General features: G+C 40.6%; 1 protein-coding gene across 1 annotated transcript in view; it reads left to right on the top strand.

The window, feature by feature from the left end:
- Window positions 1–10,287, top strand: part of scn8ab (sodium channel, voltage gated, type VIII, alpha subunit b) — a 43,215-nt gene that overhangs the window by 28,140 nt on the left and 4,788 nt on the right. Inside the window, exons 15-22 of the mRNA XM_008307008.1 lie at window positions 1,179–1,352; window positions 1,584–1,940; window positions 2,056–2,229; window positions 2,393–2,686; window positions 4,075–4,192; window positions 4,380–4,534; window positions 5,231–5,404; window positions 8,552–8,674. Of these exons, the coding sequence (XP_008305230.1) occupies window positions 1,179–1,352; window positions 1,584–1,940; window positions 2,056–2,229; window positions 2,393–2,686; window positions 4,075–4,192; window positions 4,380–4,534; window positions 5,231–5,404; window positions 8,552–8,674 (1,569 nt within the window). The remainder of the gene's footprint in view (window positions 1–1,178; window positions 1,353–1,583; window positions 1,941–2,055; window positions 2,230–2,392; window positions 2,687–4,074; window positions 4,193–4,379; window positions 4,535–5,230; window positions 5,405–8,551; window positions 8,675–10,287) is intronic.

The raw sequence follows: 10,287 nt of genomic DNA, 5'->3' as shown, positions 1-10,287 counted from the left end.
CACACACACACACACACACACACACACACACACACTTAAGGCTGTTCAAGATTGGTTTGGCTAAATACATATTAACCAAATCTGTAGCAGGCATTTTGATTTGTGATACTGGCACAGTGTCAGCACTGAGACCGGAAATGAGGTCATAGACATTGGCAAGCTGTCCAGAGTGAAACAGGAATTGAACTCAGAGGATTCTGCTATGATGGATGGTGCAGTGTGAATCACTGGGTGTTCTCTGCAGCGCTGACTGGACATATGATTAGCTGTTGAGTGGACGGTACAGGAAAGGCTGGGAGTACGACACTTCCATACAGATTCTGCTGCTACACAGTGCCACTGCTTTTTGACCTTGCCCTGTCATTAGAGTCTTAATTCTCACCAAATCCATTTTCAATCAGCATTATATTGAACAAAATGCAGTGTAAGCAAGCAAGCCATTTAAAAAAAAAAATCTTTCCCCAGGTAAGATTTCTAGATTGAGAAACGGATTTAAAAACAAAAAAAAAAAAAAATTCTTTCCCCAGGTAAGATTTCTAGATTGAGAAACGGATTTGAATTTTGCCGTTAGTTATGCTTGCTGTTCGTACCACTATGCAATTATAATTTGAGTGCTTTTACACCAATTTGAGGATATTCGTCACACCTTAAGTCTGATTTTTACCCTATTCAGGACCTTTGGGGTCTTTTGGACCCCAGGCCATTTGGTATTGTTTTTTCTGGGGGTTTTTTTTGAAGATTTTCTTAATATAAAAAGAGGGATATTTGTCATGCATTTGGAACCAAAAATACCTTCAACTTATCAGATATTTTGCACATATTCTTTCTTGGGCTCCAATGGACCCTGAAAGACCTTCTACATATGGCAACATGAAAGTCCTGAGTAGATTTAAAAGTTGCAGTTTCCAGAAATAAAACTGCAGCTGTTAACTGGTAACCAGAGCATCTTCTGTGCCAACTTCATGCAACACTAGTAGGTAGAACTAATCATTCAACGAGTAAAGCAATCACTGAAATCCTATTGGTTTACCTTTTACACTGTGTTTGTCTCATTGCCGTGCTTCAGAATGAAATAAATGGCTTTTATTTGATTTGTAGGTTAAAAAAACCCCCAAAACAAAGTAACTGAAATCTGTGCCCAATTTAAATGCTATGTGTTATTTTCTGTGGATCTGTAGGTATTCACAGGGATCTTTGCTGGGGAGATGTTTGCCAAGCTGATTGCCATGGATCCTTACTACTACTTCCAGGAAGGCTGGAACTGCTTTGATGGCTTCATTGTGACGCTGAGTTTAGTTGAGCTGGGACTGGCTGATGTGGAAGGCCTGTCAGTGCTCAGATCCTTCCGATTGGTAAGTGGAAAACAGCATTTGTTTACCTCTTCTGCTGGAAAGTATTGGGGAGAAAAGACACTCTTATTAATGCTCGCCTTCATTCATATTTGTCTTTGTCTTTACTATCATTAAAGCTTCTTATCAAGGCTGAGTTTAAGCCTTGAAAGAGCTTCTGTAAATAATAATCCGTCATCAGACTGTGTTTTCCAAATAACCGTGGAGTAATTCGGTTTCCCATTTCTCTTGTAGTTAAGAGTGTTCAAACTAGCCAAATCGTGGCCGACCCTCAACATGTTGATCAAGATCATCGGTAACTCAGTCGGCGCTCTGGGTAATCTGACCCTGGTGTTGGCCATCATTGTCTTCATCTTTGCCGTGGTGGGCATGCAGCTGTTCGGCAAAAGCTACAAAGACTGTGTGTGTAAGATCGCGCAGACCTGTGAACTGCCACGCTGGCACATGAACGACTTCTTCCACTCCTTCCTGATTGTGTTCAGAGTGTTGTGTGGGGAGTGGATCGAGACCATGTGGGATTGTATGGAGGTGGCAGGACAGAGCATGTGCCTTATCGTCTTCATGATGGTCATGGTCATCGGAAACCTGGTGGTAAGAAAAGACGGATTACTTAGTGTAGACGGTACTGAATGATAGTAGCTCACTGTAGTTCCCCCGATACACCGGAAGTACAATGGTTGAAATTTTGAGGTGTCTTTTTCCCAAGGTGCTGAACCTGTTTCTGGCCCTGCTGCTGAGCTCATTCAGCGCTGACAACCTCGCTGCAACAGACGACGATGGGGAGCCTAACAACCTCCAGCTTGCAGTCGCCCGCATTAAGACGGGGATTGCCTGGTTCAAGGTCAACGTACGAGTGTTTGTAGCCACAGTGCTCAAGAAGGTACGGCATGATTATGCATATGAACGAGCAGTTTCTTGGTTTTTAAATAACTTGAACGTTTTCAGATAAATATGTTCTTTTTCTTGCAGTTTTATGGTGGCATTCTTGTTTTCTAAAAGCATTTTTTTTTAATTCATATTTTTTTTCTCATTCTGACAAATAGCCTATAGAAGATGAACAGAAGCCTCTGGATGAAATGTATGAGAAGAAGCTCAACTGCATTGCAAACCATACAGTGGACATCAACCGTGAATTGGACTATCCTAAAAATGGCAACGGCACCACCAGTGGCATTGGGAGCAGTGTGGGAAAGTACATGATTGATGAGGACTACATGTCCTTCATCCACAACCCCAACCTCACTGTCTGTGTTCCCATTGCTGTTGGCGAGTCAGACTTTGAAAACCTTAATACAGAAGACTTCAGCAGTGAATCGGATGTGGAGAACAGCAAAGATGTGAGTAGGAGGGATTGGTATTAATGTGAGAGTGGTGGTGACAGCAGTGTTGCTTGGCTTAAGAATTTGCAAATGATTCGGGTGAAATATTGCTTGATAGAAAGAGATATTGTGTTAGTTTTACTTTGGACGTTGTTTTTTGGAAGACCTTGGGGTCAATGCAGGCCTGTAATAAACTGTGATTATTTTTGGATTCGATAACTTAAACCTACAATACGGTTATGTTGTTTTAAGACGCTTAGTTTACCTGACATTTCAGAACATCCATTAGGACAGGAGCACTGTACCACTGAGCCTGTGTGCTGACCCTGCAGGCAGAAAAATGCAGGCCCAATGAGGGAACAGACACAGAAACATGGTCTGGTATATATATTGAATATAGGAGAAGGATGAGCCAGACATGAAGCTTGAGAGAAGTCTGATGCGTGGGGTCACCTTGACCTGGTTTGTTGTAGAAAAGAAAGAAGATAATGCAGCTGCATCACGACTGTACCTGCACCAGGTTCATATTCCACTGGGCTCCCTCAACCAACCACATAACAATCTTCCCTGCACCACAGCCAGCCACAGGGTACACTGCAAGGAGAAAACACAGAGAGCTGCTAACAGCCAATCACAAGAGAAGGGATCCTTCTGGCTGTTTGGTAAAGAGAAGATGGAGAGAGGAAGAGCATATGAATGCATTCCTTTGCTGACAATTTACGATGGCAAAGTGCAGTATCATTCTCTGGTGAATTTAACTGGCTGAGTGTCTGCATGTGCACAAGGGTGTGGATACTTTATTGGAATCAGGAGGCTATAATGCTGGTGTTTTACTAGTTTGCCCTCTATCACCTTGATGTAAGAATGACATGATTTATTGGTAAAGGTGAGCTTCGCCAGGCTTGGTAAAGCAGTCAGACGAATCTATATATTTAAACAAATTGTACATACTAATTACAATTTTCATTACAACAGATTTTCTTTTTGTGTGCTCAGCTGACCCCACTGTCTGAATGTGCATGTCCAATCATCATGCATTTGTTAAATTTTTTCCTCACCAATAAATTTATCCTTCATCACAGAAGAATCTGTATTTATACAAGTATGACACTGACCATCATTACCAGTGCAATCAATCACTGGCCAGGTTAAATTACATCTGTGTGACTCTATTATTAACTTTGCAGAATAGAAAGTAGCAAAGGGAAAACTAGCTACACTACACGGCTACAACATGTGTACCTCTAGCAATCAATCATGTCATGCATGTAAACCCAAAGGGGCATTAATGTAATGGCTGCTCTGGCACAGTGCCGTATACTTTCAGTGTCTCGCTGCTGAACCTGTATCATTCATAGAGAAAATCAGAGGTTGAACTGATGTCGTTGGTCCTCTGTGTGTCCTAGCTGGATGACACCAGTTCGTCTGAGGGCAGCACAATCGACATTAAGCCTGATGTGGAGGAGGTGGCTGTGGTGGAGGTGGTGGAGGAGTATCTTGACCCAGAAGCCTGCTGGACAGATGGTAGGTGATGTTTGTTATCTGACTTTGTAGTTAGCAATAACAATGAACACACATATATTATTGTCAACATTGTGTATACTTAATTAATGACACTACGGTGTGTATTACCTTGTGTTTTTACTTGTGCTGCACAGTACATACTTCTATTCTTCATGCATCAGCAGTCATATTCTAATTTGTCACACAGAATGTGTGGCCAAATACAAGTGCTGTGATGTTCCCATCACTCACGGCTGGGGGAAATACTGGTGGTTCCTGAGGAAGACCTGCTACCTGATCGTAGAACACAACTGGTTTGAAACGCTCATCATCTTCATGATCCTGCTCAGCAGTGGAGCGCTGGTAAGATCACGAGCACACACAAGTATGTATGTTCCCACTCATGCACACACTCGCCTAATGTCACTAGTATGTCTAAATATTGTTTACAAAAACACATCGAACACAGTAATCCTGTGACAGATGTAAGGGATCACATGTGAGCAACAACTGGGAGGAAACCTGAACAGAAAATAAGCAAATAAATGCATGTAGCAGTCGTTTAGAGAGGGTGAGTATCATTTCCCTCTAAGGATGTGAGCAAGCAAGATCATCTCCTGCTTTTCTTCTGCAACTGCTCTTGATAGGATTGTTGCTAATGGACAGCAAAGTGCTATAATGCACTAGCCTTTCAACCAGCAGAATCCAGCTTAGGTTTGCAGCTTTCTGGAGGAGGACGGCCTCCAGCCAAATCAAAACACTTATGGGCTGAAGAAAAAGATGCTGGCAATGGAAACAATCATTAGTTTAGTCTGACATTGTTGAAATGTTCCTTTATCTTTTTCCCTACTATCTACACAACTCTGTGTCAAAAAAGGCATTTAGGTTGCTTTGTAAAGTATAACAAAAGTAATGGTGATTTAGAACGTTTAAAAATGAAACAGATATGCTGTACAGTGTGGCTACCTTCCAGTTTACTCGTTATAATGTGTCTGTGATAAACTCTGTAAAAGATGAGTTAAGCCACTGTCCCTGTGTCTCCTCTCTGCTGCTGTTTAGGCCTTTGAGGATGTGTACATAGAGCAGAGGAAGACAGTCCGCATAATTCTGGAGTATGCTGATCGGGTTTTCACCTATATCTTCATCCTTGAGATGTTGCTGAAATGGGTGGCCTATGGCTTTGTCAAATACTTCACTAACGCTTGGTGTTGGCTGGACTTCTTCATTGTTGATGTAAGTACACTCAGATACTGCTTGGTTACATTCAAGTCACTTTGTTCAATTCCTCATGTTTTTCTCATGTTTTAAAACTGTAATGTCTTAGGAACCCGAGGACTTGAGAGATTTCGACATTGGTCCACGTAAACATTAAGCAATACTGTACGGGAACATTTTAGGAGTCAGAACATGGTAGAAATATTCTGCAGCACTGAAGTCAACATGAAGTGAAAGCTTAAGCTTTGAGTGTCAGGTTCCTTGTTTTCGAGTCAGGGAGCCATTTGTCTCTCAGGTTTCAGCTTGTTACACTGAGCGTTGCACAGTATTCTTTACATATCTACATGTTACATAATAACACTACTATCACAATTTTAGCACAAAATGAGCTTCAGTATGATGGTCTGTTGGGAAAACGGGGACGATTTTTTTCTGTCTCTAATCCTCATATAGAAGTTGACCAAACGAGCCAAGATCTGTAAACATGGTCTCTTCCTTGAAGTAAAAATTGAAAAGCTAAGCAGTTCTCGCATTGTTGGGTCATAGCCTGAGAGACTGTTTTTATTTAGTCAGCATGGTGTAGAAACACAAACGATCACAGAAATTCAGATGGTAAGCGTGGACATATTATGCAACATGACTGGTAATGTGATATGAGGGCTTTTTCTTCACACTGCTCAGTGCCACCATCGCAGTCCACCACTAGAAACTTTGAGTCCCCCCACAGCAGCACAACGGCATCTCAGAAACATTAAATAGCTGTAAACTCTGGTATGTGTCCTGGCTGATACTGGGCTGCTGAGTCATCCAGTGTTTTCCCACTATACAGCTACATATGGTTTGTCCTTTTCTGTCATTTATGCCCGATGAGTTTCTCACTTGAATTTCTTCTTGCATCTTTATTTGAAAAAGGAAAAACAACTTTATGTTCACACCTACACGTGCCAGATGAGGTCACCGTGAAATATTCACTACTTTTCAGGATGTGACACGTTTCCTTGTTGTTTTATGGCATCCTGAAATGTGGTGGTGGTGTCATGCAGTGACGAGGAAGAGTTTATGTAAGGAATCATATGAAATTGGAGACTCCCAGTTCTGAGAAAAAGTCTGAATTTGGAGAAAAGTCTTGTAGCATAACAAATTATTGACTACTGACTGACTTTTGGAGTGATGTCTGGATTCCCAAGTGAAAATAATTGAACTCTACCCCCTGGATCAGTCAAGTACTGTCTCACACGGTCAATGACCTTAACAAGGTCAGATTTTTTTCTTAGACAGCCTCTGACTTTTTTTTCTCTGAAATTCAGATATTTTTTCTCAGAATATTGAAATTAACTTGTATTTTTTCATGCTGTCTTAACTCTAGATATTCTTTACACTGCGATGTGTACTTGATGATGTGTTTTATGTTGTGCAAAGTCATTTATATGTTGGTAAGTCATCCATTATCCCCTGACCACCAGTTTTCCACCACCGTTGACTGCGAGGTGCCAGTCTGTCTGTAATTCAGTATTAACATCCATAATGTATGTTGTGTTTCTTGTGGCTTTCAGAACTTGTCTTTGAGTTTGTCCCAGTACTGACACATGCAGTATTTGGAAGTAGTCAAGCACCTATTTGTACATCTATAGTCTGGTAACTACCGAAGTGTCCTCAGCTGTCGCTCACAGTGTGTCGGGAGCTCAACTTTGCCTTCAAGCACTAGAGGAATGCTTTGGTTGTCTTTGTCTTTAACAAACATCTGGAGCCATCATCAGGGGATAAGGATGACTAACAGTTTGTCACCGAGTAAACATTTGTATGTCTGTCTATATGTAATCTACAAGGTTTGGGTTGAACGTAGAAATGACAAATACACTGCAATTCATTGAGATAATACTATTATTAAAAATAATACATACATACTACATTTGTGAATCCTAAACTATGTAGCTATGTAGTTGAGGTGTTGATCTGACTTTTGTAGTTCTTAAAATTGATGTATTGAATTGTTGTCTTGGAATGTATTATATCAAATAGTGCTTTTGTTTATTTGACCACCTGTTGTGTTTAAGTAATATGATGAATATATTTACTCCCAAATAGCTGTATTTCCCCAAAAAAGCCAAATATCTTGTGTCTAAATGTCCCCAAAAGAAGAAATCCCATCAGAATGTTGAATAATGACTTGTGTAATATTTGGCTTTTCTCTTCTGAAACGTTACAGAAGACAGTATCTTATTTCCTCCATTCACTGCATTGTCAGTCGTCTAATCTATAGATATAGCTCATGATAGAGGACAGAGGAGTCGTGCTCTTTCAGTTATGTGGCGAGATCGATTGCTTGTGGAGCCCCTTAGTGTTTCTCCAAGATAAGCCTTAAAACATGCAGAAATCTCAATATACTGTGAAGATAACTTAATCCTCTACCCTAACACTGACCTGTCCTCTCTCTCACAGCAGGTGCCTATAAATGTGTCTCTCTTTAAGTTAGGAGAGACATTGTGCAGCTGTCAAGAGGGACTGAGGGGTCGGTGTTTGGGGGTCCAGGGTAAGGTTTGTGTGCTGTGGTGGGACTCCTACTTTCACAGGTTATCCTCTCTTCTAACCCTGAAAGTTGTCCTCAACCTTCTGCGTTTTCTCTCCCCTCTTTAAGTAAAATGCCCTCTGGTGTGGAAACTGTACTGTTTTGTACCGTGTACCGTGTGTATATTATTGTGTCACGTTGATTTAGTGTTTGTGAACACATCTCTCCTCTAATTTTTCCCTTTGTTTGACTCTCTTCTCTCCCTCTCACTGTGTCAACCACAAGTTTCTTTCCAGGTGTGCTCACTGTGCTGTTAAGCTGGTTATCACGCCAGACTGGCTTGCCAAACTAAACCAAACGCAAACATAAAGCAAACACTGTAAAAAAAAAAAAAAGAAAGAAAGAAAGAAAAGAAACCTTGATTGCCCTTTATTGATCTCTGTATACTGTTATAACCCCTGTTTAACCTTTATGTTGTATAGATAATATACTTACACATATAGAAGCTATATATGTACTTCTATACATCTGTATATAACCATTCAGCCATCCTTACAGTTTATATAGGGTCCACCTTTCTCTCTATATCCCCTCTAACTATGTGGGTCCTCTCTTCCTTTGCTCTGTCTTTACTTCTCCTTCTGTCCCTATCTGTGTAGGTGTCTATAGTCAGCCTTATAGCTAATGCGTTGGGCTTCTCCGATCTAGGCCCGATTAAATCACTCAGGACACTGAGGGCCTTGAGACCCCTCAGGGCCCTGTCACGTTTTGAAGGGATGAGGGTAAGACCTAAGATACCAGGCAGCTGGTCCTTTTGCATGCCGATTAAATAAAAGCCTCAACGCATGCTAGAGATGCCAATATAGAACATTTTAAAAGTGTCTCTGAGGGGAATTTTTTTTTTTTAAGGTAGCCCCTTTGATCAGCAAGAAGCTTTTTGCATGGATGCAGATCATCTCAGATGGTCACGGTACATCTGATTTGATTTATCATATTTCATTTCATATATTATAAATGTAGCATTATGTTAAGGCAATTAGAAATGATTTCTCCATGAAAAATATGAACCGATGTAAACGTCTATCCAGTGCCTCGTGAAAGACTAGACTATAACAGGGATTTTGACTTGAATGATGCAGCACATTTCAATAAAACCTCAGCTCTATTCAGTACCAGCTGAGAGCACAACTAGAGGTTGGTATGAATCATCACACAAAACCTTTTTAGCACTGAACCACAGGACAAGGCTAATATACGCTGAAATATCATCTGTACAAGAAAACCGATGCCTGTTTAAGTGTTCCTGTGCTACAGAGACCCTCGGCTGTTGAACTGATGTGGAAATCTGTGCACATGGTCAGTTAAAAACGTTGTGCACGTTTATTTTACTGTTTGCAAGCAATTTATTAGCTAGTATTTACGTGTGTTCACTGAGTTTCAGTAGTTCTGATGCCAGGTGACCCCAGGAGGGTTCTGTACTGAGTTTTACCTTTTATTCCTCAGTAATATTGAAGTTTATTTCTGATCATTACTAAAATGTGTGATGGGTTGAATTAGCCTCTAGTTGCTGCTGGGCAGAAGAAAAAAAAATAACTCAGCATCTTCTGACTTTTGCTCTGCCTCAAGTGTCCTGTTATCTGATCTTATCACAGTTTGGCTTTGGCATTGTCACACTGGAAGATCGACAAACTTCTGGTTGCATACCCCCCTCCCCCCGCCATCCTCGCTCATCACTCCTAAGTGAATTCTGTCACCATTGTTTTCATGATCACCATTTCGCAGTTATCTCATAGATGCATTGTGTCTATATTGCAATATTACACAGAACACAGATTGAAAACAAAATGTAAATAATTTTGACATTTGATGTTTGCCTGATGTTTTGGTTTCTTTAAATTACTGTTTCCATTGCAACTTTGTGTTTGGAAATGCACATTCGTATGGTGTCCTCCTACAGCTAAGCGCATTAATGGCCTTCAGCAGTGTAGAATAGTTTATAAAAAAAGCAGAACTCTGAATATGCAGTTTTGCAGTCATTTCATTTTCCAGGTGTGTAGCACTAAATTGTGGCACAATACATCTCAATACAAAAGCTTGAAAATGTGGATGTGGAGCTAAAAATGGGTTGAATTGTAATTAGGTAAAACTGAATGCCAGGGGGGGCAATTAAATGTACTTCATTAACACTGACCGGCCAAAAATGTTGACAGGCGTGTACAGCCTTAAAGAATGTCCTTGTGCTGCTCCAGAAATCAAAGGATGTTGAAAATGTCATATATTTCCTCAAAACTAGAGAATGTTACTGCAACCATGTTGCTTATAATCTCCACAAGCACATTACTTGATTTATCTTAAGAGGAATGTAGCAGTTTGGTTTTTCTTGTTAAAAAAAAAA

Source organism: Stegastes partitus, unplaced genomic scaffold (genome assembly GCF_000690725.1).
Source record: "Stegastes partitus isolate 25-593 unplaced genomic scaffold, Stegastes_partitus-1.0.2 Scaffold51, whole genome shotgun sequence".
Taxonomy (NCBI): Eukaryota; Metazoa; Chordata; class Actinopteri; family Pomacentridae; genus Stegastes; species Stegastes partitus.
This window is presented reverse-complemented; position numbering and strand designations above follow the sequence as displayed.